A 27,396-nucleotide genomic window follows, 5' to 3' on the forward strand; every position below is an offset into this window, starting at 1 on the left:
AGAAGAGTCCAGGGTGGGCCTCTAGGCTGGGGGGCTGTTTGAGAGGCCTTCCTGTTGTGATTGATGGTGTCGCCAAGGTGGTGGACACATGCTGGGCCCTGGTAATAGGGTTCCTGTGTCCCCTCTGGGACCTGAGCAAATACACAGGTGGCAGGATAGCCTTACATTTTATTCTGATCCACCAGGGAGAACAATGACCTTGAAGTCCTGCCCGGCCCAGGTGTCCTGGAGGAGGCAGGAGACTTGGGCCTCATCTTCCTGCCCGCCTGGGCTTGTAACTGGCCAGGTCTCTGCTCCTGGGAGCCAAGGCATGAGGGGCCGGCCCTGCAGGCCTCCTGAGAGGTGGGACACAGCTGTCCCCCTGGGGCTAGGGTCTGAGCCACAACCTGGGCAGGTGGCCAGCTCCACCTAGCAGCCCCCTGTTTCCTGCATGTGGTGCCTGTGGGCCTGGTCACCCTGGGGCAGCACTGTCTGCACTGGCCAGGGTCCTGGTGCTCCATGAGCAGTCCCCACTGGGCTCAGAGATGTGCGACGCAGCAGCAGCCACAGAAGGCCAGAAGGCAGGGCCACAGAGAGCGGCAGAAAACCCAGGTGGACTGGGGGGCTTCCTGTGGGCAGATAGGGAGGGGACCTATTAGTTCCAACCAGAAGCCACCTGCAGCCCCCCTGGGAACCCCTGCTTTGGGCTGCTAAGTGTGGGAAGGCCAGTGAGGACCCTCTGCAACTGTTCTTAGCTCCTCAGGGACCACAGAGCTTCCCCTCACCCATTCCACAGATCTGTGGGTTTAGGAGGAGGCACTGTGTCCTCAAATGGGTCAGCAGGCAATGGAAGGTGACACTGTGCCAAGCCAAAGACACTTAGAGGCAGATGTGAGGGCAAGCAGGGTGGACACAGGGACAGCCTAGGGTCTACAGAGGGCCCTGGGCCCAGAGGGGAGTAAAGGTGTACACTGTACCTGCAATGGGGGCCGAGGTGTTGTTCTCAGGCAGGCCTGAGGTGGAGGCCAAGTGGAGTGTGGGGTGGGTGATGCTGGGGGGCCTGCTGGCTGTATAGGAAGGGCTGGGCCCAGGGTGGGAAGCGTCCAGGCCCAGCTGATCCCGGGCCAAGCTGCTGAGGCTCCGCAGCCAGGAGCTGACTGTGGGGTGGCTGCGGGCCTTCTGCAGGTCCCCCACATTCTGCCCCAGCAGGGTGGTCACATTGCTGACACTCAGGCTCTGGGAGGGAGGCAGAAAGGTCCCAGGGTTGCCTCTGTGGCTGAGGAGGACCCCACAGGGGCAGTGCTTCCCGGGACAACACGAGGAGGGGCACAGAACACCTCTGGTCCTCTCACTCAGGACTGTGTGGACCTGGGATCTGGGGCACCTGGGCCAGCCAGCCCTGCCCTGCCTCCCCTCCGTCAGCGCAGCCCCCCACCTGGAGCACTCGTGGGTTGAGGTTGGTGAAGGTGTCGATGTCCATGGAGACATTGGCCTGGGCCAGGTGCTGCAGCTCCTCCACCGGGGCACCACCTGGAGGGGCAGTGATGAGAAGGGGCAGGGGGGGCTTCTGGGAGGGCACCACCCACAGGCGGGGCTCACCCAGGTAGGGGCGCATGAAGCGGTAGTAGTCAGCCGTGGACCTGGTGTTGTGGAAGGCCTCGCGAGCCTTGGCAAAGAGCACGTCCTTCTGGCTCTGAGGACAGGAGGAGATGTCCAGGACCCCAGCCAGCCTGCAGAGTGTGAGGCTGTGAGCCCCCTGGGAGACCTTCTGCCCTCTGTGCTGGGTTGAGCAGGTTCCCCCAAACTTGCATCTACCCAGAACCTCAGAATGTGACCTTATTTGCAAGTAGGGTGTTTGCAGAAGAAATCAGATTAAAAGACGAAGTCAGACTGGATTAGGTCATCCCTAAATCCAGAATCTGGGGTCCCTATGGGAACAGAGGAATATGGACACAGACACAGGGAGAAGGCCATGTGAAGGAGAGGCAGGGTTCGCAGGAGCACCAAAGCTTCAGCCATGCTGGGGACTGGAAGCACCCATGGGAGGGTCCTGCTGATACCCTGACTTGGGACCTCTGGCCTCCAGAGGTTCTGGAGAACACGTTACTTATTTTAAGTCACCTAGTTTGTGGTACTTTGTTACCATGGCCCTAGGACATGAATGCATCTCCAGTAGCCCAGCCCAGACTGGATGGGGGGACACTTAGAGGCAGATGTGAGGGCAAGCAGGGTGGACACAGGGACAGCCTAGGGTCTACAGAGGGCCTCCTGAGCCTTGGTTTCCCCTGGTGACCCTTGCCAGGTGGGTGGCCAGCTGTGTGGCTGTATGGGAGGCTCACCGGAATTCTGAGGGCTGGATGGTCTGGATCTGCTGGGGGCTCATCCAGCAGAGGCGGGAGCCCCCGATGGCCACCAGAAGGGCACTGGTGACCGTACCATTCTGGTCCAGGAACTTCTGCAGGACTGCCTGGGAACAGGGACAGGGTCAGTGGGGCTGGGTGGACCAGACGGCTCCCCAGCCACCTCCAATGCCTTCACCTCTGTCTGGTTCTCCAGAGCCACATCCGAGGCCAGTAGGGCCACAACCGTGTCCCTGGATGTGATATTCCACTGGCCTATCTCAGTGCGTGAGAAGAGGTAGACCAGCGAGGTGATGAGCCGCAGCTGGTCCTCAGGGATGCCCTGTGGGTAGACCTGAGGCAGGCGGTGAGCTCAGTGGCCCAGGCCCTGCTGCCTGTCCCTCGGGGGTCTGTCCCTGTACCTGGGCCAGCTTGGCCTTGATGACGCGCTGGCACTCAGCAGGCAGGGGGTGCTGCAGCAGGGGGTCCAGGTTGGCCCTGAGCACGGGGCCTCCCAGGCACGACTGGAGCTGGGCGCAGTCATAGTGCACCAGGAACAGGTTGTCACGCAGCGTGGCCGCTGTGATGTTGCCATGGGTACAGGGCCTCCCAGCAGGGTGGGCTAATGACCAGATCCATTAGCCAAGGCTAGAGCTGACCACCTCTGCTGGCTCCAGCCCATCTCCACTCTGACCTCCACTTCTGACCTCATTAGACCTTGACCACATCCCAGGTTCACCTTTAACCAACAACTTGGCCCACACCAGACCAGAGGGGAGCCTAGACTGGAGGATGCCCATGGTGGCCACACCAACCTGCACCCCGCTTGGGCCTCCAGGATGCCAAGTTAGCCTTGGATTCCAGGAAGTTGGTCACGAAGTGCCTGGCATCATGCTGGCTGAGCTGTCCTGCCCGGCAGGCAGCCACCACTCTGTGGAAGAAGTCCAGGCCCACAGCCTGGCAGGTAGGCATGATATCCACACATCATAGAGGCACCTGGCCCCTCCTCCCACCCCAGAGACTCCGATGGTCTTGGGGCCCCACTAGGTCCCCAGAGTGGCTGGGAGGCATGGGCTGGTGGAAGAGACATCTGGCAGCACCTTACCCTGTGCCCATGGCCACTCCGCTGGCACCACCTACCTCTGGTACCTGTGCCCACACATGGGGGCTGATGTAGGTGGTCAGGGATCCCAGGGCCTGAAGCCCCTTCAGGTTCCAGGAGCTGGGAGGCCTAGTGCATGGGAAGGGGCACTGTGTTGGGGCCGAGGGCAACATCCCAACCCCCAACCTGCTGCCCCTCCCTGAGCAGGGCGGAAGAAGCTTCCAGGAGGTTCTCAGGTGTACCCAGAGTACAGGCAGGTGCCCATTCACAGCTGGTGGAGCCTGCCCTGCTGTGGGCACCCAGCCAGACAGTCAGCATTTCCCACCCTGCACCCCATGGCCTGTGGGGCCAGAGCAAGGCTGAGGGCTGGAGGCAGAAGGAGCAAGGCTGAGGGCTGAGGAGGTGAGGCAGAAGTCAGAGGTCAGTAGGGATGTGGCCATCAATGACCCCCGGAGCCCAAGATCCAGTTGCTTCTTATCTTGTCTCAAGCAGGGGAGCCCCCAACCCCACCAACCCCTCCTCACCCTAGACCCTGTGACCCCTACCCACCCAAGCTGGGTCCTCCCACTGGCCAGCAGGTTGTTGAGGGCAACACTCTGGGCAGCAGTCAGCTGGGGACAGCGCAGCAGGTTCTGCAGCACATGAGGGTCTGAGGTCACGATGCTGGATGCCTGCATGTCACACACCAGGACCCCGAGGAGCTCCAGGTCTGAGGCACTGAGCTGCAGGTGAGGCGTCCCCTGCAGAGAAAGCAGGTCAGCACCAAGCAGAGGCCAGCCCCACTGTCCTTTCGTCTGCATTGGGGGCACCTACCAGGCAGGCCAGGGCTGTGTGTCTCAGGGTCACCCTCTGGTCAGGCAAGTTGGCCAGCAGCTCTGTGTTCCCCTGGGCAGCACGGTGGGTGAAGGCCCGGCAGTCAGCTTCCCTTACCTGGCTCAGGCTGCCGGCAGGTGGGAGGACATCAGGGAGGCAGGGCCAGGCCTCCCGCCTGCCTAGCAGGGCCCCCAGGAGCCATGGGGTAGGGCACTCACTTGTAAAAGAGCAGGAGGTCAGGCGGGTGGAGCCTGAAGTCACCCTGAAGGCCGCGCCACGTGGCAAGGTTGGCCAAGCAGCTGAGCTGGGCAGGATGGCAGCAGGTCACTCCCTGTCCAGTCTGGACTTGCCCTGGTGGGGCACAGCTCCAGCACCCCCCACCAATCAAGATTGCTACATTGTGTGCACTTATGAATACATAATGAATCCACCTTCAGGTGCAACTGTAGTGCCCCAGTTAGGAGGCTGAGACAGGAGGATCAGGAGTTCAAAGCCAGCCTCAGCAAAAGTGAGGTGCTAAGCAACTCAGTGAGACCCTGTCTCTAAATAAAATACAAAATAGGGCTGGGGATGTGGCTCAGTGGTCGAGTGTTCAATCCTTAGTACAAAAAAAAAAATGAGGAAAATGATAAATAAAGATGACATGCTGCACACACACACACACACAAATTAAAAAAAGAAAAAGAACGTGTGCTCTGCGATTGTGGGACCAGGTCACCACAGATGTCACCAGCTGTGCCCATGGAAGTGTGTGGAAGTCCCAGTGACCTTGGTGGACTGGCCTGCCTCCCCTGTGGTGCTGAGATTCCTGCCCCAGTGCCCTGGTGCTCTGTAGCCGGGTGCAGGCTTTCTCAGGACCACCACCTCATCTTGCAGAATTGCACGCTTGGTCCTTGCTCATCTGCCTGGATGAGCAGCTGCTTCCTGCTTCTTGTTGACCAGTGTTGGAGTGTGGCTTCTCTATCCATTTACTTTTGTTCTTCAGCACTGGGGATTGAACCCAGGGCCCCTCTCATGCTAGGCTGTGCAGCCCCCACACATTTACTTTTAATCTACACATGTTTACATTTAAAGTGGGGTTTTAGCGGGGTGCAATGACACCTGCCTGTTATCCCAGCTACCTGGGAAGCTAAGGCCAGAGGATCACAAGTTGGAGGCCAGCCTGGGCGTCTATCTCTATCTCAAAATGTCTCAAAATGACTCTGTCTCAAAATGAAAAATAAAAAGGGCTGGAGTGGGCTGGGGATGTGGTTCAGTGTCAGAGCACTTGCCTCACGCGAGTGAGGCACTGGGTCCGATTCTCAGCACCACATCAAAATAAATAAACAAAACAAAGATATTATTTCCATATATAACTAAAAATTAAAAAAAAAAGGGCTGGGGTGCAGCTCAGTGGTAGGTACTTGCCCAGCATAGCTGAAGCCCTGGGTTCCATCCCCAGTATCTCAAGCATCCACACACAAAATGATAAATAGAAATAAAGTAGTCTTTTGTAGACAACACAGGTTTTTTTTTCTTTGTATGTTTTGTTTTGTTTTTGGTACCGGGAAATTGAACCCGGGGGTGCTTTATCACTGAGTCACATCCTCAGCCCTTTTCATTTTTTTAAAATAACTTTATTTATTTATTTATTTTTATGTGGTGCTGAGGATCGAGCCCAGGGCCTTGCATGTGCGAGGTGAGCGCTCTACCGCTGAGCCACAACCCCAGCACCCCCAGCCCTTCTCATTTTGAGACAGAAGCTCATTAATTTGCTGAGGCTGACCTCTAACATGTGATCCTCCTGTCTCAGCCTCCCAAGTCTCTGGGGTTACAGGCGTGTGCCACTGCACCAGGCTAGGTCTTCTTTTTTGATCCACTCTAACATACTGCTCTCTCTCTCTCTCTCTCTCTCTCTCTTGCACTGCTGGGCATTGAACCCAGGGTCTTTCATGTGCTAGGCAAGCATACCATCTTTCAACTGGTGCATTTAGACTATTGATGCTATTCAAAGTAAGTATCGGTATCGTTGGATTAATATCTACCATATTTTAAAACTAGTTCTGTGCGTGCTCTTGAGGCATTCTAAGGAATTCATCAGCTATCTGTAAAACATTCCTGTGATGTTTAGAGCAGAATCCACCTGAACACCGGGAATGGACAGACAACCTGCTACTAGGGGTTTCACTTCCCCTCGAGCCCATGGACTCCACAGCCAGCCAACTCCATGAGTACCTTAGAGACACTTCTCTGGGCTCCTTTTTAAGGACCAACTGAGGAAACCACTCAGTCCACATACATATCTGATCAATCCCCAGCACCACCAAAACAAAACCAAAGCCAAGAACCCATTCTGCACGGTTGGAGGCACTCTGGGGGAGGGCAGTAACCAGGCCAGGGGCCAACAAGAAAGGAGCAGCACTTGGAGACTGTCTCCTGCAGTTTGAGCCTTCACATGGCGGTGGCAATGGCTGGGGCCTTGGGCAGGCAATGCTGGCACAACCCAAGGCTTGGAAGCCAAGTGGATCCTGTTTAGAGAAGGCCGGAGGGAGAGTCCCCAAGAGCTCGGCGTTTCTCTGGAGGAGTGGGGTCTTTCTACTTTTCTGCATTTTCTGATTTTTCTTGAGCATGTTTGCTACTAATTTTATACTGGGATACAGTGCCCTCTTCTTCCTTTCAACCTAGCATGCTTCCTGAGTCTCAAGGCCTCATGGTCTCATGGCCCAGGATCCTTAGGCACGCCCCAGGGAAAGATCAGTGGGCTGCAGAACCCACTTTTGGGTGTGTCCTGGAGGCCTGGAGGACCCACAGGGGGCACTATACACCAGAGGAAGCTAGGGAGGACCACGCAGCCATGTGGCAAGCCCTCATCACAGCCAGGGTGGGAGGCAGAAGCACCTGCAGGCAGATTGGCTGACATGACCAGGGGTCTACCTTGGACTGAACTGGAAAGCCAGCCCAGAGGAGTGACAGCCCATCACAGGGGGCCAGGCATCCCATCATGGTGGCCCCAGGAGCCATGTTCTTGGTGATTTTGAAGCTGGCAGATTGGTGCCTGCACTCCCAAGTCCCCTGCCCCAGTCCAGTCCCCGGCCCCCTCCTGCCCATCTCTGCTGGGGTCTGGCTTGGTGCAAACCTGTGCCCACCTGTAGGCCCTCCTCCAGCAGCCTGGCTCCCCCTCCATACCCATGCACTCTGCCTCTGTGAAGGCTTACCTGCCAGGCTTTGAGTGATACCTGCTGGGTGGCCAGGCACCTGATCAGAGCCGAGAGATGCTCCTGAGGCAGCTGGCTGGCTGGCTGGCACCAAAAGTCTTGCAGGAGGGAGGTTTTGACCCTGGGCAGGAGGAGAAGACAGTGAGGGGCCCAGGGTATGGGAGGGGCAGGCCCAGGTAAGAGGCAGATACAGCGCGTGGGATTGGAGTCATACTGCCTCCCAGCACCAAGGGAGTAAGAGGCAAGATGTGTCCGGTCATGGTCAAGGTCAGATTCCTGCTCCTTTCTTCCTCCTCCTTCCTCCCTGAGTACCCCATCGGGGCCAGACTTCTAGCTGCTTGGGGCCTACATGTGGCAACTGCTCACATGTGGGGTCTGCAATTGCTCCCAGGGCCCAGGCCCAGCTGGCTCAGGCCCTGACCAATTTTCTGGTGTCTGAGGGACGTGGAGGCACTTATGGTGTGACTGCAGGCAAGGCCATCTCTCTGAGCCTCCCTTCCTTAGGGCATGACTAATAAAATCCATACAGAGAGGGGTCTTGGACCACATGAGCCTGGGCTTGACTGGTCCCCCTTGGGACCCTGGTCCTACCCAACCAGCCTCATTAACTGATTGATCAGTGTGCCAAGCTGAGGAGTGAGACCCCTAGACAATGGGAGGAAATGACCAGGCTGGGACAGGGGGGCTGAAAGGACTCAAGATGATGTGGCCTGGTCCAGCAGTTGGGGTTGATGGCCTGGAGCCCCATGGGGAGACTTGGGGGCCAAGCATATGGGCCTTTGATGGTCAAGGCCTCTGTAGCTGGCTGCTACCTTGAGAACGCGGGGGACCCACTCCCACCAATGTGGAAAACAAAGCTGGACTCTGGACATACTGGGCTGTCTGGGGCCAGGTGGGTGAGTGACCTTGAAGGCAGGCCAGGTGCCGAGGTCACAGTTTGGGGTATGGTGGACCTACATGGCCATGACTAGACCTCATGTGCAGACCCTGGGCGTGGTCCCTCCCTAGGACCTCCACAGCCACCCAGGACCCCTCTTCCTCCCTTCCCCCCACTCTGCCCTACCATGAATCAGCCACAGGAAATAATTTCCAGGAGGGGCCCAGCACTCACCTGGCCCAATGGTCAGCCTCAGCAATGTCCGGCTCTCCCTGGGGGAAGCCCTTGGCCTGGTAATGGGAGCAGTGGGCAGTAAGGGACAGGAAGAGGGTGAGGCCCAGACTCGCCAGGGTACCTGGAACAGAGCAGCCATGAGGGCTCAGCGGTAGCAGGAACGTGGCCAGTGGTATCCGGGGTCTGCGCAAGGCTCCCTGTATCCTGGGTGGGCCTCTGACCCCCAACCCCTGTCCTCCTGGAGGGGAGGCTCTGGAGGAGACCGGGGAGTACCTGGGTTCCTGTGCACACGTGGCTTGGTCGGATAGTGTGTGAGGTGTGGTATGTGTGTGCACAGGAGCCAGTGTGTTCTCTGGCCTGTGCGTGTGTGCAACTTCCTCCTACCTCCAGCCAGACCTCCTCCCACAGTGGCTCTGTGTCCTCACAGTCTGTTTTGAGGCTCAAAATGGGAGGAGCAGGGGCTCAGCTCCCAAATCTTCCAGAGCCCCTCACCCTCTGCACTGGGGCACAGCAGGGCTTCCCAGCAGGATTGGGGGGCCCAGCCACATTCTTGCCTTGAAAACCCAGTCCAGGAAGTGGGGGCTTGAGTCCAGGTCACCCCCTTTTCTCACTGACCCTGAACAGACCATTTAGAAAAATCTCCAGCACTGAAAGGGCACAGGGAGGGTGTCATTAGTGGAGAACCTGGTCATAGCCCAGGTAGCCCTGCCTGTGGTCTCCTGGGCTGCTGGAGCTGGGTGTCTGCCCTCCCAAGAAAGGCAGTGTGTCTCTGGGTCTCTACCCCAATCCCTGCCCATCCTTGGGGCCTGGCCTGGCCTGTGCTGGGGCTGGCAGTGGCCCCTGGTAGACCTGGCCTCACCTGCCTTGTCCCTGTTAGGACCTTGAGGACTGCACCCCTGGGGCTATATTCATGATGCAGTTTTGTACCACCCGGTTAGCCTCATGCTTCCTGGGAGCCTCCCCTTGTTTATAGCAGGTCCCTTTGTTTGGGTCCCTGAGGAGGGGGCAACCAGAGCACCAGGCACTCCCACAGTAAAGTGGCGGGCCAGCCACAGGGGTTTGTCATCCCAGAGTGCTCCAGAGGAGCCCAGGGTACCTCCTTCTCATGGAGGAATCATCTTACCCACTCTGGGGCCCACGGCTGAGCGGCAGTGAGCCCTGGTCATCCTGGCTGAGGTGTCCCGAGGGGGCAGGTCCTGGACTAGCAAGAGACTGTGGCAGGGGCGGGCCTCAGGCACCAAGAGGGTCATGTCCAGCGTCACAGGGATGTCTAGCCTGTGCCTGGGGCTGCAGCCGCCTCGGTCTTGCCTTTGGGAGGAAAACAATCCTACAAATAAGCGTCAGAACAAAAGGGAGTGCGGGGGAGGGGAGCTAGGGACCGGGCCTTTCTTATCACAGGTTGGCCCCTGGGACCACAGGCTGCAGCGCCTCCAATTAACACATCTCTACAAACAGCAGTCCCGCAGGCAGTGGGGGGGGAGACGCCAGCACTGTGTGGCCCAGGCAGCCCCCTTTCCCTCTCCAGGTCTTGGACATCAGTGCTGTCACTGAGACCTGAGTCCTGGGGCATGGATTCAGGCATGGAGGCCAGTGCTGCTGGCTGCCAAGTGCGCTGGCCCCTCACAGACAGCACACAGCCTCACGGACACAGCCTGTAGTTCATGGCTGAGTATTTTCGGATGTCTGGACCTTACACGGCCTGGATGGGAGGCAGGGAAATTACCACCTTTTGCTGGGGCTAAAATGGAGGTTTAGAGGGATTCAACTGCCTGCTCAAGGAAGCCCAGGGCCCAGATATGCAGCCTGGAGCCCTTTGGTCCAGCTGGTGGCTCCTGCTTCTGTTCCTGCCCCTCACCTGAGCAGGAAGCACATCTGTGGTAAGCGGAGGTGCTGCCTATGCCTCAGAGATAGGGCTGTTCCCCGTCACATGGTCTTCAGATGCAGGCGTTCCAGACGTCAGTGATCCCAGCCTGCCAAGCATCTTGGTCTGTGCAGCTGAGCACTGGAGTGCAGGAGGAGTGGGACAGGGTCACTGTAGTCCCCATTCACCTTCATGCCTGACTCAGTGGGTGGCATGCAACTAACCTGCCTTGTGGTCCCCACTCCTACAGTGACAGCAGCTGGACAGGCCTGAAGGGGAGGGACCTGGGTTGTGCCAGGTGATGCTGCCATATCAGCCCTAGGGCCCCATGCATATTGGGCACCTGCTCCTCAGCCCCAGGGGAGCAGGAGGCTGAGCTCACATTTGGCGGCCACCCAGCACACGCCCCTCCCCATGGGAACCCAGCCCTGGCATTGGCACCCCTTGGGTGACGCTCCAGGTAAGCACACAGCCTCGTATGCATGCACCTTAGCCCATGTGCTCTTGCACCCTGGAGCTCATCCATGTCCTCAGGTGTCTCTGTGGGACATTAGGTACACGTGAATCAACACGGTAGTGGGTGTGGCCATGCTGCTGTGGCAGAATACAGCTGCCAGGTGTGCTCATGTGTTGCAGCTTATGGAACAGAGAGGGTGTGTGGGCACATGCCCTGAGAGCTGTGCCATGCTCAGCCCTGGTCCCAGTCAATGGCACTGCTCAGGTCTCACCTGTCCTCAGTGACAGCTGCTGCAGCCTCAGAGAGTGGGTTAGGATGTCTTCAGCAGGCAGGCCTCCAAGGGGACCAGGGCAGGAGGCAAGACTGCAAGAGGGACTTCCCAACCTACCTGCTGGATAGTGCCAGCAGAAGGTTTCCTAGCCCTAGGCCACCCACTGGCAGCTTTCATATTTGCAGGCCCAAGGGGGCTTCAGGACCCCAGTGGCTGGTCCAGCTGCCACATAACTTCCACCTACACTTCAGGTCTTGAGTACCCTGTGAGCCAGCTCCACAGCTGGGCTGAGCCTTATAGGGCCCACAGTTGGGGCAACAGCAGACAATGGCTCCCCAAGCACTGGAGAGGTCCAGCCAGGAGCATCATTGAGGGCTCAATAGGACACAGAAGCTGAGGCCCTGTGCAGGTGGTGCTCAGGCTGCCTGGTTGTCTGGAGTCCTGCTCAGCTTGGCATAGGCCTCTGGCCACCAGCTGGGCTGATACAGCTGCCCAGTGGCTCTGAGAACTACATCTGGCAGAGGTGGGGTGGAGCGGTGAGGTCCAGATGGCCCAGTTTGGAGGGGACCAAGGTCCTGGGGAGTGGATTGGGGGAGGGTCCTGGGCAGGCCCACCTGAAACCCAGCACTGATCCCAGCAGCCGAGACTGTTTATGATTGCACCCAAGCCCTGAACTCACCTGGTGGGAACAGGTTCTGGTTAGCAAGGTCTTAGGGTGGCTCTGGATGCTGAGGGGTCTGTGGGAGGGATGTCATGTAGTAGGATATAGAGAATGTGCCCCTTAGCCAGCCACTGCCTTGTCCCTGCTCTGGCAGGGCCCTGGTGGGGCCTGTGAATGTGGCCCAACCGGGACGGGGAGACTTTTTAAAAGTAGGGGTATTTAACTTTAGTAACTGAAAGAAACTGTTGGCCTTATTCAAGGGCTCCAAAAAGCCCCCTTGGGCCTGCAAATGTGAAAGCTACCAGTGAGTGGCCTAGGGCCAGGAAACCTTTTGCTGACACAATCCAGCAGGTGGGTTGGGAAGTCCCTCTTGCAGTCTTGCCTCCTGTCCTGGTCCCCTTGGAGGCCTGCCTGCTGAAGACATCCTAACCCACTCTCTGAGGCTGCAGCAGATGTCACTAAGCACTTTGTCCAAAAGCAAGCTGGAGAACATAGCTGATCTGGGCTGAACACCATCTCCTAGTTCAGTCCTGAGCCTGATGAACCCTTTGGGGTGTTTTGGGATAGCCCTGCCTGAGGTCTTTCAGGGAGGGACTCCTGGGGCACCAGGGTGTGAGGGGTCTCAGGCTCAAGTCCATGTGCCTTGACAAGCAGCTGAGCTCCTGGCCTCAGGGTCCCAGGCACAGAGGCAAGGGCGGCCCCATGTGGCAGCAGTGGGCATGGTGGCTGCTGAGCCCACAGGCCGCTGCCAAGAAAGTTGGACTGGCCTGAGACTACAGGGATATCCCTTGGAGAGGGGCCCAAACTGCTGCCATTCAAGGAGACCCCGAGAAAATAGGAAATGAACAGATCTCCTTGGGTGGGAAGGAGACACAGGGGTATGAGCAGCGGAGGACAGAAGGCTGAGGGGATGTGCCCTGAACTGGGGGCCTGGCTTCCCCTGACCCACTCCAGGTACCTTCCCCCTTTCCTGCAGGAAGCAGAAACAATTGGCCTTGAGCCCCAAGGGGTTTCTGCCAAGGGCACAAGGGTAGCTACCTCTGCTCCCAGCACTGCTGAAATCCTGCCCAGGGTTAATGTGGGGCCAGCATAGAACGCAATCTGCAGTGGGGAGGGACCAGGAGCGACAGGATAAGGCCTTAGGGCTCTGGACCCCAGGAGCCAAGACTGACTGTGTGTGGGCCCAGACTGTAGGCTACACCAGAGACCCTGGCTGAGGCCAGATTTATGCTCTGGGAGGGTTGGGGTCCTCCAGGGAATGGACAACCCCATTTCTGCTCCCATCAAGCATACAGCCTCGGGAGTGGGGTTGTGGCTCAGTGGCAGAGTGCCTGCCTGACACATGTGAGGCACTGGGTTCGGTACTCAGCACTATATAAAAATTAAAAAAAAAAAATATTGTATCCACCTAAAACTAAAAAATAAATATTTAAAGATAAATAAATAAATAAACAAAATAAAGATATTAAAAAAAAAAAGAGTCCAGCCTCCAAGGACCCTGAACTGCGAGGGCTCACTGCTTATGGAGAGGGGACAGGTTGAAGGCCAGGACCTAGTGGTGTCATGGGTTCTGCTGGCTAGTGGAGATGTGCAAGAGGCAGGGCTAGCAAAAGGCAGCAGCACCCCAGAGCCCCACATCAGATACACTCAGTCACGCTCGGGATTTGGCACTGAGAATTTATTCCAAATCCTCACCCAGCTGCTGCCAGGGTGGTTGGCCAAGGTGTGGGGGACAGGAGGTGAGGCCAGGCTGTGCTTTCCCTGAAGGCATGGACTGGCATCCCACTGCTGTGTGATCCAGGAAGATGGTGGCGTGGCAGGAGCTGCAGTCAGAAGCTGGTGGGACCTTGCAGCAGAAGCAGCACCCAGAGGATAGGAGTACATGGGGAGGTGCCTCTTCCGAAGCCCCCCCACACCCCTGTGCTCCAGACGCAGGCGAGGCCAGCAGCAGAGTGCAGCAGAAGCAAGGTGTGAAGCAGGCCAGGCCGGGCAGGAGACAGGTGCAGAAGGTCCAACCAGGCTGGGAACTCAAGGGGCAGACTGGAGCTGAATGCCTCACAACACAAAAGACAGACAGGCCCAGCCCCTGAGGAGCCCAGAGTGAGCCCATACTGGAGGCAGAGCCTGGCCCGGTCCTGGCTCTGTCCCTCCCTGCTGAGTGGCCTGGGCAAGTCTGTGAAATGCAGGCCCCAGGAGTACATCCCAGGGAAAAAAAAAAAAAAAACTGTCCCAGGAAGAACCTCAGTTTCTCCAGGGGACATGGGAGGAAGCTCCCTAGCCAAGCATCTGTTCCACAGCCTGAGCCTCAATCCTCCAGCAAACATGACTACCTGGTATCCTGCCAGCCCTGCCAGTCCCTCCTGCAGACTGGCACTGAGCCAGCACCCCTTACACAGCCCAGTGGCTCTCAGTTGTCTGGCTCCAGTGTCCACTCTGATAACCACTGCAGACAAGAGGCTCGCTGTGCCTCAGTTTCAGGAGGGAGCCGGCCTGGCTCAGGCAGCAGTGTGGAGGGGCTACAGGGCCCAGGGCCACTGTCCATGGGGTCAGGGTCACAGGCAGCCCGTAAGGCCTGGACAAGCTGGTCAAGTGGCTGCAATAGGGTGTGTGGGCTCCAGCAGACATCCAGTGAGGGCAGGAAGGGGTCTGGTGTGCAGGCCTCCACGCACTCGGCCTGTGTAGGTATGCGCAAGTAGAAGGCGTGCAACATCATCCGGAAGGGCTGGTCCTCCTGGCCCTCAGCCTGCCCATACGTCAGGTCACCCACGATGGGGTGGCCCAGGGCACTGCAGTGCACACGCAGCTGGTGAGTACGGCCTGCAGATGGGGTCAGGGGTCAGGCGGGGTGGGGCTACTGCATGCCCACACACCACCAGGCCCACGTCACATCCAGCAGGGTTCCTGTTGTGACTATGCAACCCCATGGTAATCGCTAGGGACAGGACCTTCCTGATCCTTGATAGGGATGAGACAATGAGGTGATGGGGCACAGGGCAGAAATTGCTCTAGGACTGCTGTGAGTGCACAGCCAGGGCAGTGCTGGATCTTACTGTAGAACCCAGCAAAACCCACCAGAGCACAGCCAGCAGCCAGCAAAAACCTCGTACCGTTCTACTAGATGCTGGGTGACCCCAGCTGGCCATGCTGCCTGCGCCTTAGGCTCCTTTCCCTGTGACTGACCTCTGCCCCATGATGGACACACCTGTAAGTGGCTTCAACAGCACCTTGGACGCTGGGCTGCCAGCATACAACCCATGTTCCAGGACCACCAGCTCTGTGAGACTCGGCTTTGGGTTCTCGCAACCTGGGTGCACAGAAGGGTGTGAGGGTGGGCTGGAATCGCCTCCAGACCCTGTTCAACCCCACCTGTCCATGTTGGCCATGTCCATGTAGTGTCCCTGCTGGATATAGATTTGTGGCCTCTGCCCCTGACTACCCTACCCTGTGTGCCCTCGATGCACATGGTGTGGGTCCGGCCCTCTGTGTTGTTCTTGCCAATGGCATGGCTTATGGTCATCTGGCTTTCCTGGACGTGGCCTCGAACCTGCCAAGCAGAGGAATTCATATGCAGCTCACAGGCCAGCCTGCCACTGTTGGGAAGCCTGATCCATGTGCGGCTTGTGGGGAGCTCTGGTCCAAGGGACCTGCTGAAGTGGTCTGGGAGTGCCAAGTCCCCACACCCCACCCTAGGGACTATCCAAGTCTTACCAGTGCCAGGTAGGCCTTGGTGACTCGCCGCTCCTTGAAGCACCTGTAAGCGCTGCCTGCAGCTGCCTTGTTAAGGGCCACGCACAGTGCCCCACTGGTGGAGAAGTCCAGTTGGTGGCAGAACCTGGGGAGAGACAGAGGGGAGAGGTGGCTGGATCCTGTCCTATCCTGGCCAGCAACTTCATGACACAGCTTCCCTTGGACAGAGGCCAGACCATCTAGGTGACTGTGTACCTGAACCCGTAGCAAGTGTCAGGGTCAGCTAGCTCTGGGAAGCGGTGCCGCAGCTGCTTCTGCAGGGTCAGGGTCTCCCGCCACGTTTTACTATCAATGCGCAGGTCCCAGTGCTTGTTTACCACCAGAAAGTCGCTGCTCCGGTAGACTATGGACAGGTTCTCCACGCTGCCTGGCTCCATGGAGGGGGCTGCCTCGCAGGTGGGAGTGAGCCCTAGGGACTGGGGGTGCCGGGCTCCGGGTCTGCAGCCACGCACCGTGCATCTCAGGCAGTGTGCAGACCCACCGTGCGCCTGCATCCGCAGGAGCCCTTGCTGCCCTGCACCGGGGCCAGGCTGGGGCGTCGGATGGGGATGGGAGTCCGACCAAAGTCAGGCGAGTTAGCTTTGTCTCGGGCTGACTGTAAGAGGGCCCTCTCCGCCCCAGACCTGGGAGAAACAGCCTGGGTGTCCTGCGCGCCCCACAAGCCTTCCCACGGGGTTACGGCCGGTTTCCCGAGTGGGCAGGGGCACCACGTCAAAGAGGCAGACCTCGGTTCGGAGCGCCCCTCCAGCTTCAGGACCGACAAGCAGCCTGGCAGCGCCGTCCCGGCCCCGATGCCTCTCTGGGCCCCGGCTCCAGCCCCACGTCCCCGCGCCGGGCCACCGAGCACCCGGAGTCGCTTCTCGGCCGACTAGTCTGCGCGCGCAGCCCCGCCTTCGCTCCGCCCACAGACCGCCCACTGCGGACAGACGACTGATCTGGCCAATGGAGAGCATCCGTGGGCCCGCGGCTTCCATCACTACGTGGTGACTCCTGCCTATTCTGCGCGCGCAGCACTTCTCCACCCCGCCCACGATCCACCTGCCGCAGATGGATGGCTGTGCGGACCAATGCAAAGGGGCTTAGGTTCCGCAGCTCCTACTACCGAATGGTGATTCGGCTTTGTGCACGACCCCGCCCCTGCGCCTCTGACCAATGGTGAGAGCTACTGGGCATCCCGGTCGCTGATTGGCGGTCCTGGCCGCTCGGGGCGGAGCAGCGCGCGGCCTTTGCGGCGCGGGAGTTTTGGAGCGCGCGTCGGGGCTGACCCGAGCCAGTGTTGCACAGCGCTGGGCGCCATGGAGGACTACGAGGAGCAGCTGCACGGCGTAGAGGATGACTTTCACAACCAGTTCGCGGCCGAGCTGGAGGTGCTGGCCGAGCTGGAAGGTGGGCTCGGGCCAGGGGGTCGTGACCTCCTGGAGGTCTAGGAGGGATGCGCGGAGGAGGTGGACTGTGGCCTTGTGAGCCGGAGTTAGCGGGCCTGGGCGGTAGGGTGCGCCGGCCCCGCGGACGGAGGTCGGTTCCTGCCCGGGGCAGCTGCCGTGACTCCTCTTTCAGCAGCGACGCCATTCCCAGCGCCTTCCAAGCCCCAGCAGCTCACCCCGGGCAGGCCTCAGCTGACGTTCGAGGAGGTCATCGCTGGAGGAGACGTGGCGGTCAGTCCCTGTCCGGCCGGATCTCCCTGGAGCCGCAAGCGCAGCACCAGGAAACGGGAGGTGGATGCCTCTACCGGAAGGGAAGACCCTCTGCCTCCCAGTAGGTTCTCTGGATGATTCCTGGGCGCTCTGGGTGGGTGAGGCAGGGGAGAGCCTCTGCTCCCTCTGTGTGTCTCTGCAGCCCCTAAGGTCAAACGACCCAAGTTGGAAGCGGTCAAGAGGCTGGACTTCGGACCCAAGAGGGAGGAAATGCTGCTTCCTGACTCCCCGCCAAGGGACATCACGCCCCCACTGAGTCCTGATGTCCCCCCTGAATTCTTGGGTGCTGGGTGTGTGACTGGGGCACTCCTCACACCACATCTGTCCAGGAGGGACCTGGAAAGCTCCCTTTCCCTGGATTAGGCCCTGTGGGAGGGTGGGCCCAGGCACTCCATCTGGGAGTGACAGGAGGCAGAGTCCCTGAGACAGCCCTGTTCCTCCCCAGGACTCCAGATACAGGTCCCAGGCAGGCCTTGCCAGGTACCTGCAATCCTGTTCTGAGGCGACCCCCAGTCTTAGAGGATTTCATCAATGTGACATCCACCAGCGGCGACCGGGTTTTTCTGGTGCTGCATGCTGACCCCACAGGCACTGGAGTAAAGGTGGAGTCTGCATGGGGCTGATTGTGGCCTTCCTGAGGGATGGGCATGTTGAGGCTATTTAAGAAAGAATCCTAGGCCTCATGTCCCCATTGGGCTCTCAGCAGACTTGGCAGGTGGCTGCCTGGTTTGCTGGAAGTGGGTGTGCCTGGGGCTGGGGAGAGCCAAGCTGCTTTGGGGGATGCAGCTGTAGAGGAGACAGCCTTCTGGTGCCCTGCTGCCATCCTAGCTGTTCACATGCCCTCCACCCTGTGCACTGCCTGGGGTGAGGTGGGGAGGGTCCCCCTTTCCCTTTCTCTACCCTTTATGCCTTCCCTTTCTTGGACCTGTTCCCGCCGGGGTGGCTTCCTCCCTTGTCTCTGATCAGATAGAGTTTCATCTGTTTCCCTTGGCCAGCTTCTGTGGGGGGTGGAGTTTTTGGGTGACCCCATGGCCTTTGAGGAGGTCTAGAGGTAACTGTTGCCTTTGTCCTACCCAGAGCCCTCTCTTGGATGTCCAGTGGCGAGGCCATGGCCAGCTGGACCTGCTGGGTGTGTCTTTCAGCTCCCTGAAAGAGCAGGTCGACAATGAGGTGGGGTCTGTAGAGCTTGCTGGGGGGAGTCCTGGGGCTCTTGGCTACTGGAGATGTCCTGACCTGCACCTCTCTTTGCATAGCGGCACCAGCGATTGCTGGAGGAGGCCCAGCGGCTCTCAGATACTCTGCACAGGTGACTTGGTGGGCTCGTCCACCCCGGGACCCTTTCTGGTCTTACCCTGATTCTTGCGGAGTATATGCTTGGTATGGTCCCTGTGAGCAGTAAAGGCATGAACACATTAGCTCAGGACACAATACTCTCCAGCCTTAGGCCTGAAGAAGAAGAGGCCCAGCCTATGGAGGTCCCAGAGCAGGAGACTGCTGGTGTCCAAGACACATCCCAACACTGCCTTTGGGTGGATGAGTTTGCACCTAAGCATTACACAGAGCTGCTCAGTGATGACGTGAGTGTCCTTCTTGGTTGTGACTGGCTTCAGTTAACTACAGGGAGAGACCTCGCATCCAGCTGGCCTTTGCATTGCCAGTCCACTGGGCTGTTGGAATGAAGTGGGAGTCTGGTTTGCCACAATGAGTTGCAGATGGGGAAACAGCATAGAGCTGTTTTACTGCTGGTTACTGCCCCAAGCCTGCTCCCTTTCCTGCACTGAGCTGGGTTTCTTAGGGAGGGTAGGGAGTTGTGGAGGCTGAGGTCAGGTCTGTGGGCATGGAGGCCCTGATGTGGGCACCATTGTGTCATCACTGCCAAGGGACTGGTGCCTGGACCCTCCCCTTCTTGAGCCTCGGTGTCCCATCTGTCTTGGTGCTCATGGTTGCAGATTGATGTGAGGGGCAGGCAGGGGTCCCTCCCTTAGGCCAACCTTCCCTTCCTGCAGTTCACCAACCGCTGCCTCCTCAAGTGGCTGAAACTCTGGGACCTTGTGGTGTTTGGCCATGAGAGGCCTGCCCGGAAGCCCCGGTCCAGTGTAGAGCCAGCAAGGATTGGCAAGGAGGCCACAGCCCCTGGCAAGTGGAAAAGCCATGCACAGGTGCTAGAGGAGATGCTGGAGGCTGAACTGGATCCAAGCCAGCGACCACGGCAGAAGGTAAGCCCCGTCCAGCTGTGCTGCACACCCATGAAGCCTGGGGCTGTGCCACAGGGCAGCTGGTGCTGTTGTGCCTCCAGGATCTGTGAGTTTGAGACAGATGCCAGGTCTTTAGCTACTCTAGAGGCTGTGGGGGTCAGTTTGGCATGAAACACCGGTGTTCGGAGTTTGAACTTGATTTCATTCTCTTGACAATTTTGGTAAATTCAGTGTCCCCAAGAGGGTCCTGTACCACACCAGCATGATCTGGGTGAATGGTAGGTCGTTGCCCAAGTAAACTGCCCTTGCAGGGTTTTCTTTTTTTGTCTTGAGGACTGTTGTGCTCTGAGTACTGGGACTGATAGTCTCATGTGATGGCTGGGTGGGTTGGGGTGCGCCTCTGGCTGGTGGCCAGGCTCCCCCCTGCCATGGCTTGCAGCGCATCTTCATCTGTCTTGGCTGCAGGTGGCACTGCTCTGTGGGCCCCCAGGGCTGGGCAAGACCACGCTGGCACACGTGATTGCAAAACATGCTGGGTATTGCGTGGTGGAGATGAATGCCAGGTGGGTAGCATGGAAGCCCTGTTCTTTGGTCTCCTGTCTGTTCTGACATGTGTGGTGGAGTCTGGGCTGCAGTCCTGAAATCCAGCTCTGGTTGTTTTTGCCTCATGGAGGGGCGGGGGCCTTGGGTGTGTGGTCTGTGGGTTCGCAGCCTTCCTCAGTGGCCTCTGCACAAGGCATGGCTCATGTCTTGAGGCCCTCCTGCTGAGGCCACTGCTGCCCCATGATACTTTCCTGCTGGTCTCACTATTGCAGTGATGACCGCAGCCCCGAGGCCTTTCGTGTTCGCATCGAGGCAGCCACGCAGATGGAGTCAGTGTTAGGTGCAGGTGGAAAGCCCAACTGTCTGGTTATTGATGAGATTGACGGGGCCCCCACGGTGAGCCTCCTTGCTGCCCTGGAGAGGAGGGTGGGCTGGCACCAGAGCCTCAGCTCATTACCTTGCTGTGCACCTTCCTAAAGGCTGCCATCAATGTTCTGTTGAGCATCGTGAACCGCAAGGGTCCACAGGAGGCAGAACTAGGGGCCCCAGCTGTGCCCTCAGGTGGGGGCCGCCGGCGCCGAACAGAGGGGGGCCTCCTGATGAGGCCCATCATCTGCATCTGCAATGACCAGTGAGTCGGGTAGCTGGACAGGGCTCCTGATGGGAGAGACCTAGGGCTCTGGGGAGGAGCCCCTGCACATGGCCTCCTATCTACAGGTTTGCACCATCTCTGCGGCAGCTGAAGCAGCAGGCCTTCCTGCTCCACTTCCCACCCACTCTGCCCTCAAGGCTGGTGCAGCGGCTCCAGGAGGTCAGCAGGGCATAGCATGCAGCCAGGGTTGCACAAAGACTTTGGGTGGGGGGGATATGGCCCTGTCTTAGCCCCTCTTGCTTTCATCCCCTCCCCTACTAAGGCCCCTGGTACTGGTTCCAGGACCAGCTTGGCCCATGGGGTGGATGGTCAAGTAGGGTTGGGGGCCAATTCCAGGTACCTGCAGCCTGTCACTTACAGGATGAAGGCTGCTATTTACCTGTTTGTAGGGAACAGGATTATGGTCACAGGGTGGGCTCTGAGGGCAGGCTATTCTCTGAGAGCAGTGGGAAGGTACTCCAGCACCCCAGCACTGTAGGCCTCCTTGGGCAGGGCATGGCATCCAAGCCCAGCACTTGGGCACCCTCCTGTAGGTCTCCCTGCGGCAGGGCGTGTGGTCCAAGCTTAGCACTTGGTCCCCCTCCGTAGGTCTCCCTGCGGCAAGGCATGCGGTCTGACCCTGGTGCACTGGCAGCCCTCTGTGAGAAGACAGACAATGACATCCGTGCCTGCATCAACACTTTGCAGGTGGGCAGGCACCCAGGTGGGGCAAGGTCGGGGGAGGGTGCTGCCTCTCACCCGCCACCTGTTTCCAGTTCCTGCATGGGCGGGGACGGCGGGAGCTCAGTGTACGGGATGTGCAGACCACCCACGTTGGCCTCAAGGACCAGCGCAAGGGGCTGTTCTCCGTGTGGCAAGAGGTCTTCCAGCTTCCCCGGGCCCAGAGGTAGGCAGTGTGTGGCAGGCCAGCCTCAGCACTATGGCCACGGTGCTCAGCACTGTGTGTGTGGACCAACACCACCTTTAGCAACAGAGACCCAGTGCCAGGAGGCCTTTGAGACTCCGACATGGCCTCCCTTACCCCTGGGTCCCCACAGCCTGCATGGCTTAGGGCCAGTGGCAGAAGCCACCTGGACACCTTGGTGGGAGGGTGCTTCAGAGTGTGGCTGGGATCACCCATGTCTTTGCCACCTGAGCCAGACCAACAGGCCTCAGGTGGGCAGGGAACACTCGTGTCTGCCCTGACTGAGGTTTGGGGCCCAGTGGGGATGCTGACCTGGTCAGTGTCCTGAGGACAGAGGGGAGGCACTGGGAGTGGGGAGCTCTTGGGTCTGTGGAACTTGGTTTTCCTGGTCTCCTGAGGACTGCCTACCCCAAGGGGAATTCCAGAGCAGGGGCTTTCTGGATACTGAAGCTGAAGTCTTAGGCAACCCTAGGCAACGTGGCACAGACCTAGACCAGCAAAGGCAGCAGAACACCACCCAGGAGACTGCCCCGGCTGGGTGGGACAGGGCTTCGAGGCTGTCAGGGAGTGCTGGGTGCCTCTGCTTGCCACTAGATTCCATCTCAGCTCAGCACCCTGCTGCCCCTGCAGGCGACTTATTGGCCAGGTCCCGACCCTGCCAGCCCACTCGCTCCTGCTCAGTGATGGGGACACGGGCTCCCTCACTTTGGCCTCCCAGCGGTTCTACCACCTCCTGCGCATCACCACCTCAGCAGGCGAGCATGAGAAAGTGGTTCAGGTACCTGCCCTCCATTGCAGACCTCTCCCCTGTGCAAGGGAGTGGACAATGAACAGCAAGTGCTCTCTGGACAGTGTTGTGTGAGGAGAAGGTGGGGCAGGAGCAAGACGTGGAGGGATGGGCCTCAGAGTTCTTTGGGGTGCAGGGAGGCAGGGAACCTGGATCTCTAATGAGGGGTTGCTCTGGCTGCTGTGGGAGCTGTCTAAGGGGTGGGTCCCTGGGGGCTGGGAAGGGCTGGGTTCTGGATAGCAGGAGAGGGTGAGGTTTTGGTCTAAGCAGGTGGCAAAGGCACCCCTGCCCCCCAGGAATCCCTAAGCTGCCTCCCAACTCTAAGCAGCTTTGGATTAACAGCTGGGACTCATCTGTCAGTCCAGAAAGTCATGGTGCAGAGGGGCAGCAGGGGTGGGACTCCCTGGGGGGCCAGTGGGGCCTCTGTGCCCTGGATTCTGGTGGGTGGAGCTTCTTTTTGGCTGTGTTGGGGAGGGGCTGGGGCTGGACTCTGTTGGCTCTGGGCTCCTAGAAGCAGTGGGTGGGTGGTTCCTACCCTCAGGGTTTTCTCAAGCAAGTGAGCTCTGGGTGGAACTCCTCAGGCCCTGCGGCCTCTCCCTATAGCTGATTCCTGCACCCTGGACTTTGCAGGGTGGGCAGGCGGTAGAGAGGGATCCTGCGGGTGGTACTTGTGTGGGTGGACGGGGCATGGGCTGTTGGACTCAGGCTGCCACTTCCCGTAGGGCCTGTTTGACAACTTCCTGCGTCTCCGGCTCAGAGACTCCAGCATGGGTGCTGTGTGCACAGCCCTTGACTGGCTGGCCTTTGATGACCTGCTGGAGCGCGCTGCCCACCATGGCCAGAGCTTCCAACTTCTGCGCTACCTGCCCTTCTTGCCTGCAGCCTTCCACGTACTCTTTGCCTCTAGCCATGTGCCACGGATCACCTTCCCCAGCAGCCAGCAGGAGGTGTGTCCTGTGCCTGCCTGTGTCCAGGGTCTGACCCTGGCACATTCTGGGACCCAACCCTGGCTCATTCTCTTCCCAGGCCCAGAGCCGGATGAGCCAGATAAGGAACCTGATCCAGACGTTGGTGGCAGGCATTGCACCGGCCACCCGCAGCCAGGCCACGCCCCAGGCCCTTGTTCTGGACACTCTTTGCCTGCTATTAGACATCCTTGCACCCAGGCTGCGGCCAGTGAGTGCTGAGTGCTGAGGGAAGGGTGGGCTCCTGGCTGGAGCGGCCCTGCCTACTCAGCCTGTCCCGCTGTTCCCAGGTAAGCACACAGCTGTACAGTGCCCGCGAGAAGCAACAGCTGTCCAGCCTCGTAGGCACCATGCTGGCCTACAGCCTCACGTACCGCCAGGAACGCATGCCTGATGGGCAGTATCTCTACAGGCTGGAGCCGTGAGTCCTCCGGCACACCGGGCTGGGGAGGCCTCCAGGCTGCAGATTGGGCACAAAGGCCAATGTGGTCTTGGTGAGGCACCAGTGTCATCTCCAGCTCAGCCTCTTCCAGATGTGGCTGAGTTGGGGACCCTGTCCTGCTCTGGGTCAACCATGCCTTGGACTGCTTCCCTGGCCTCAGTGTCCCACAGGAGTGGCTCCTGAGCCCCCCACCCTCACCCTGGGTGGCCTATGTGTGCCTACAGCTTCCCAGGGCTCTGTGGGAGCAGAGTGGCAGGAGGCATAGGCGGGATGATGTCTTGCTCCCCCACAGCCTGGCGGGTTCCACCTAATCCCCTCTTAAGAGTTCAGGAAATAGGCTGAAGGCAGTTAGCTCCAGACTGCCCTGGGGCTGGGAAAGGGCAGCTCCAGGACCTGGTTCCACTCCCAACTCTTAGGTTGTGCTATGTGGGGTTGGTGGACCAAGGGGATGATTGGCCCTGGCCCTGCTGACTGGTGCCTTGGTGTCCTGCCTTGTATACCTGAGCAGGAACGTGGAGGAGGTCTGCCGTTTCCCTGATCTGCCTGCCCGTAAACCTCTCACCTACCAGGCCAAGCAGCTCATTGCCCGGGAGATCGAGGTGGAGAAGATGCGGCGGGCAGAGGACTTTGCCCGGGCTGGGCACAGCTCCCAGGTGATCCTGTTTGGGGGCATTGGACAGAGTGGGTCCTGGGTGGGCAGGGCCCTGGAATGGACGCTCTCCATGGTCTAGGTCTGCCCAACCAGCCCTTATCCCACTATTCCCTACAGGTGGACCAGCATCCCCCAGGGCCGGAAGGCCTGCTGGGGTGCAGTGGGGGTGAGGCAGTGAAGCCGCTTGCCCCATGCAACCACAAGCAGAGGCTGGAGCACATCATGAAAAGAACAGGCCTGGAGGAGCAGGTGCGGGGTAGAGGCATGGCCCCAGGATCAGGACTGGTATGGGCAGGGTTGCTGGGAGTGGGTGAGAAGCCTCTGCTGGCTCTGAGTCCCAAGGATCCACCTGTTGGTCCTGCCCCTAGTCCTCTTGGCAAGCCTGTAGTAGGCTGGGAAAGGTCTCCCAGCCCGGGGCCCTTGCTCAGATGCCCAAGGCCCTGCCAACTACTCTACCAGCCTAACAGCCCCTCTTCCCCACCAGCCTGAGAGGGACTTTTTTGGACGTGTGATAGTCAGGAGAGCTGCAGCCCCAAACACAGGTGTGTGTGGGTGGCCGGGGGGGGGGGGGTTGTGGGGGGCCAGGAGTGGCCCAGAACCCACTGTGTTGTCCCCACAGAGGTGGAGGCCTCCAAGAATGACGCAGCCGAGTGGCTCATGGGCACAGCAGTGGGCAGGAGCCAGGTCTGGTTCCGCTTCAACGAGGGCGTCTCCAACGCGGTGCGGCGCAGCCTGTACATCCGGGACCTGCTGTAGTGTGTACCAACCCCAGGACCCCAGGCCTCACCTCCCGCAGGGAATGTACAAAGCACAGATACTGGAGAAGTTTTTATAAAGTCACACCTCTCACAAGCAGAGTTGGGCCTGGGCTCACAGGATGGCACACTTGCCCTTCTCCACCCAGGGGTTGTTCTTCATCAGGTCTGGGTTCAGGAAGGGGTCTTTGGGGATGCCATCCTCGATCCATTTGAGGAGCCTGTGGGTGGGGGCAAGGTGAGTGCAGGTCCTCCTGTGGCCTCTACCCGCCCCAGGGCCTGGTCCTGGCTCACAAATGAACAGTGAGGCCAGGCAGGAAACAGGCACCACAAGGCAAGATGGACTTACTCGGGGATGGTCTTGGAGGACATCTCCCTCTTGAAGGCCAGCTGGTACTTGAGGCTCTCGACCTCCTTCTTCATCTGGGGTACATCCCACTCCTCCATGGCGTCGGGGGCTTCGGAAGTGGCCAGCCTGGGGCTGGAGGGCAGGGAGGAAGCAACAACTGTGGGCTGCCCCCCAATGACCTGAGCTCCCCAGGACAAGGGGAAGGAGGGGTCCAGCCCTGTCCTTCCCTGGGTCCACAGAGGCAAGACCAGCACAGGGCCCTGTGATGTCCCATGAGGCCCCATTAACGAGGCCCCACACGCCTCCCCCTGCCCAGTGGGGCTAATTAGCTGCTGAACACTTCCATCTTGGACCCACACTCTCACTAGGCCTAGCTGGGTAGAGGATGGGCCACTCTCCTCTGCTCCCAGGGACAGCAGGACAGGCACTGGTGTGCCCAGACCAGCTCCTCCACCCTTTGGTCAGGCCCACAGACCATCCAGTGGGGGGCAGGCTGAGGACCCCTGGATGCAGGATATGTCCTGGCCCTCCTGTGCAGTGTCTGCTTTGCATGGCAAAGCCCACTAGGCAAGTTATTCCTGGGCTGGGCAGATTTGGCTGCAATTTGCATTTCGGGTGGAGTGGGGCGTGTGGAGGGTCTGGGGAAGCAGGCCTCAGCCCTTGGGCCAGTGTCTGCAGCAGCCTTCAGGCCACTGGCCTCAGCTTCCCATCCTACCAGGAGGAGCTGCAAGCTGGGAGGTCTTGGGAGACCTGGCAGTTGTGGGCCGTGAGGATGGGCAACCCTTTGCTGCTCCTACTCCCAGGCCACTCCAGGGTACCAGTGGGCCCGCCCGCAGTTCCTCCGCCCCCAGCCCTGGCATCCTCCACTTTGGAAGGGGACTGGGGGCGCCTGTTTCAGGCCCAGGAGCTGTCCTGGGCAGAATCTCCGTCCCGGGGTGCTGCACTAAGCCTGGCCAGGAGAAGGGCCAAGGGCTTGGCGGTGGTTCAAGCCTCGGCCCCAATCGGCCAGGGTAGGAGGGGTCGGCAGAGGATCCCTCAGGAGTGAGAATGAGCCAGAAATCGGTGGGGGAATGCAGTTCTCTCCTAAAGATCCAAGTTCCAGCGGCCCACCCTGGTGCGGGGCTCTTCTCCCGCGGCCTGGCACGCGGACAGCCACGTGGGCGTGGGCGCATTTGCGCGTGGACCCCTCCGGGGCTGGGGGTCCACCGCCCTGCCCACGCCCGCGCCGCACCCGCCCTACCTGCCGCCGCTGCCGGAGCCCGGCCGCCGCCCGCGCACCTCGCGACGCCCCCGGTCGCGGCGCACGGCGGCGCACGCGGGCACTGCGGGCGGCGCGCACGGCGCAGGACAGACGCGGCTCGGCGGCGCGGCGCTGGGGTCACTCCACCAGTTGGCCCGCTGGGTAGCTATCCTAGCCCCAGGGGTTAGGGTCTGTCCAGAGGTACGGGTCTAAGCGAGTACTGGGGCCTGGGTTTCCCTCTGTGCAAGAGACCTGTTCATTGGACTTACTTTGTAAGGTGACAACGAGGGTCAAGTGATGGCAGAAGCCAAGTTATGGCGAGGTGGCAGCGAGGACCAGATGATGTTCTTGCGGAGTGAGTCTGAGCTGTGAGGCTGGCAGAGTGCTGGCTGGCGCCCCGCCTTCTCCTGCCACCTGGGCCCTGGCACCGCCTCCTCAGGGCCAGGCTGACCCTAGGAGCTCGGCATCCCCCAGTGGGCGGGACATCTATCCTGGGGCGTGTGGGACTGGCACCGCCTCCTCAGGGCCAGGCTGACCCTAGGAGCTCGGCATCCCCCAGTGGGCGGGACATCTATCCTGGGGCGTGTGGGACTGGCCCAGCTCTGGAGCTGGGCTAAGAGTTCTTCAACTCCATTCAGTGGTCTCCTGGATGCCTTGTCCTAGTACTGGGACTTCGGTAGGCT

The 27,396-nt window shown here is 59.6% G+C and overlaps 4 protein-coding genes across 6 annotated transcripts; 1 reads left to right on the forward strand and 3 right to left on the reverse strand.

Moving 5' to 3' along the window:
- Positions 1–150: 150 nt before the first annotated feature.
- LOC124077902 (mesothelin-like protein) lies at positions 151–11,115 on the reverse strand. The gene is made up of 16 exons (XM_058578606.1): positions 10,394–11,115; positions 9,662–9,846; positions 8,539–8,659; positions 7,428–7,548; positions 4,452–4,537; positions 4,234–4,360; positions 3,970–4,160; positions 3,459–3,549; positions 3,130–3,275; positions 2,741–2,924; positions 2,518–2,673; positions 2,319–2,446; positions 1,579–1,709; positions 1,415–1,509; positions 957–1,215; positions 151–608 (listed from the first exon to the last, which is right to left on the reverse strand). The coding sequence occupies exons 1-16, from the start codon at positions 10,408–10,410 to the stop codon at positions 409–411; spliced, it is 2,238 nt and encodes a 745-aa protein (XP_058434589.1). The 5' UTR covers positions 10,411–11,115; the 3' UTR covers positions 151–408.
- A 2,330-nt stretch (positions 11,116–13,445) lies between these two features.
- On the reverse strand, positions 13,446–16,419 carry Rpusd1 (RNA pseudouridine synthase domain containing 1). 2 transcript variants are annotated; one of them, XM_046422713.2, is made up of 5 exons: positions 15,731–16,419; positions 15,497–15,620; positions 15,230–15,332; positions 14,991–15,092; positions 13,446–14,605 (listed from the first exon to the last, which is right to left on the reverse strand). In XM_046422713.2, the coding sequence occupies exons 1-5, from the start codon at positions 16,027–16,029 to the stop codon at positions 14,196–14,198; spliced, it is 1,038 nt and encodes a 345-aa protein (XP_046278669.1). In that variant the 5' UTR covers positions 16,030–16,419; the 3' UTR covers positions 13,446–14,195. The 2 variants fall into 2 exon arrangements, with proteins under 2 accessions (XP_046278669.1, XP_046278763.1); XM_046422807.2 differs by lacking the exon at positions 15,230–15,332 and having other exon boundaries at positions 14,469–14,605.
- A 334-nt stretch (positions 16,420–16,753) lies between these two features.
- On the forward strand, positions 16,754–25,224 carry Chtf18 (chromosome transmission fidelity factor 18). Its single transcript, XM_046422917.1, has 22 exons — positions 16,754–16,921; positions 17,093–17,290; positions 17,372–17,519; positions 17,675–17,831; positions 18,307–18,399; positions 18,483–18,535; positions 18,668–18,806; positions 19,236–19,445; positions 19,890–19,987; positions 20,240–20,363; positions 20,447–20,598; positions 20,685–20,778; positions 21,208–21,306; positions 21,375–21,505; positions 22,154–22,301; positions 23,033–23,257; positions 23,337–23,486; positions 23,566–23,696; positions 24,226–24,370; positions 24,487–24,618; positions 24,854–24,911; positions 24,989–25,224. Exons 1-22 carry the CDS (start codon positions 16,831–16,833, stop codon positions 25,123–25,125), a joined length of 2,913 nt encoding a protein of 970 aa, XP_046278873.1. The 5' UTR covers positions 16,754–16,830; the 3' UTR covers positions 25,126–25,224.
- Positions 25,185–27,130, reverse strand: Gng13 (G protein subunit gamma 13). Of its 2 annotated transcripts, none has more exons than XM_046423012.2 (3): positions 26,983–27,130; positions 25,474–25,605; positions 25,185–25,345 (listed from the first exon to the last, which is right to left on the reverse strand). In XM_046423012.2, exons 2-3 carry the CDS (start codon positions 25,569–25,571, stop codon positions 25,240–25,242), a joined length of 204 nt encoding a protein of 67 aa, XP_046278968.1. In that variant the 5' UTR covers positions 25,572–25,605; positions 26,983–27,130; the 3' UTR covers positions 25,185–25,239. The 2 variants fall into 2 exon arrangements, with proteins under 2 accessions (XP_046278968.1, XP_058434606.1); XM_058578623.1 differs by lacking the exon at positions 26,983–27,130 and adding an exon at positions 26,714–26,772.
- Positions 27,131–27,396: the final 266 nt, after the last annotated feature.

The sequence above is a fragment of the Marmota monax genome, unplaced genomic scaffold, assembly GCF_021218885.2.
Source record: "Marmota monax isolate L192 unplaced genomic scaffold, Marmota_monax_Labrador192_F-V1.1 WCK01_AAM20220418_F8-fsc00035, whole genome shotgun sequence".
In the NCBI taxonomy this organism is placed as follows: domain Eukaryota; kingdom Metazoa; phylum Chordata; class Mammalia; order Rodentia; family Sciuridae; genus Marmota; species Marmota monax.

What these genes read in the sequence shown, in the direction of transcription:
- Chtf18 (XM_046422917.1), top strand. Translation starts at nt 16,831, where the DNA reads ATGGAGGACTACGAGGAGCAGCTGCACGGCGTAGAGGATGACTTTCAC. An exon ending in TATCTCTACAGGCTGGAGCC is followed by an intron (nt 23,697 to 24,225) that starts GTGAGTCCTCCG and finishes ATACCTGAGCAG; the next exon opens with GAACGTGGAGGAGGTCTGCC. An exon ending in GGGCTGGGCACAGCTCCCAG is followed by an intron (nt 24,371 to 24,486) that starts GTGATCCTGTTT and finishes TATTCCCTACAG; the next exon opens with GTGGACCAGCATCCCCCAGG.
- Rpusd1 (XM_046422713.2), bottom strand. Translation starts at nt 16,029, where the DNA reads ATGCAGGCGCACGGTGGGTCTGCACACTGCCTGAGATGCACGGTGCGT. An exon ending in GACACTTGCTACGGGTTCAG is followed by an intron (nt 15,621 to 15,730) that starts GTACACAGTCAC and finishes GTCTCTCCCCAG; the next exon opens with GTTCTGCCACCAACTGGACT. An exon ending in GCTGTTGAAGCCACTTACAG is followed by an intron (nt 14,606 to 14,990) that starts GTGTGTCCATCA and finishes CCCCATCTGCAG; the next exon opens with GCCGTACTCACCAGCTGCGT.
- LOC124077902 (XM_058578606.1), bottom strand. An exon ending in CCCAAGCGGGGTGCAGGTTG is followed by an intron (nt 2,925 to 3,129) that starts GTGTGGCCACCA and finishes CCCTGCTGGGAG; the next exon opens with GCCCTGTACCCATGGCAACA. An exon ending in TCAACCCACGAGTGCTCCAG is followed by an intron (nt 1,216 to 1,414) that starts GTGGGGGGCTGC and finishes CCTCCCTCCCAG; the next exon opens with AGCCTGAGTGTCAGCAATGT.
- Gng13 (XM_046423012.2), bottom strand. Translation starts at nt 25,571, where the DNA reads ATGGAGGAGTGGGATGTACCCCAGATGAAGAAGGAGGTCGAGAGCCTC. An exon ending in TCCTCCAAGACCATCCCCGA is followed by an intron (nt 25,346 to 25,473) that starts GTAAGTCCATCT and finishes CCCCACCCACAG; the next exon opens with GCTCCTCAAATGGATCGAGG.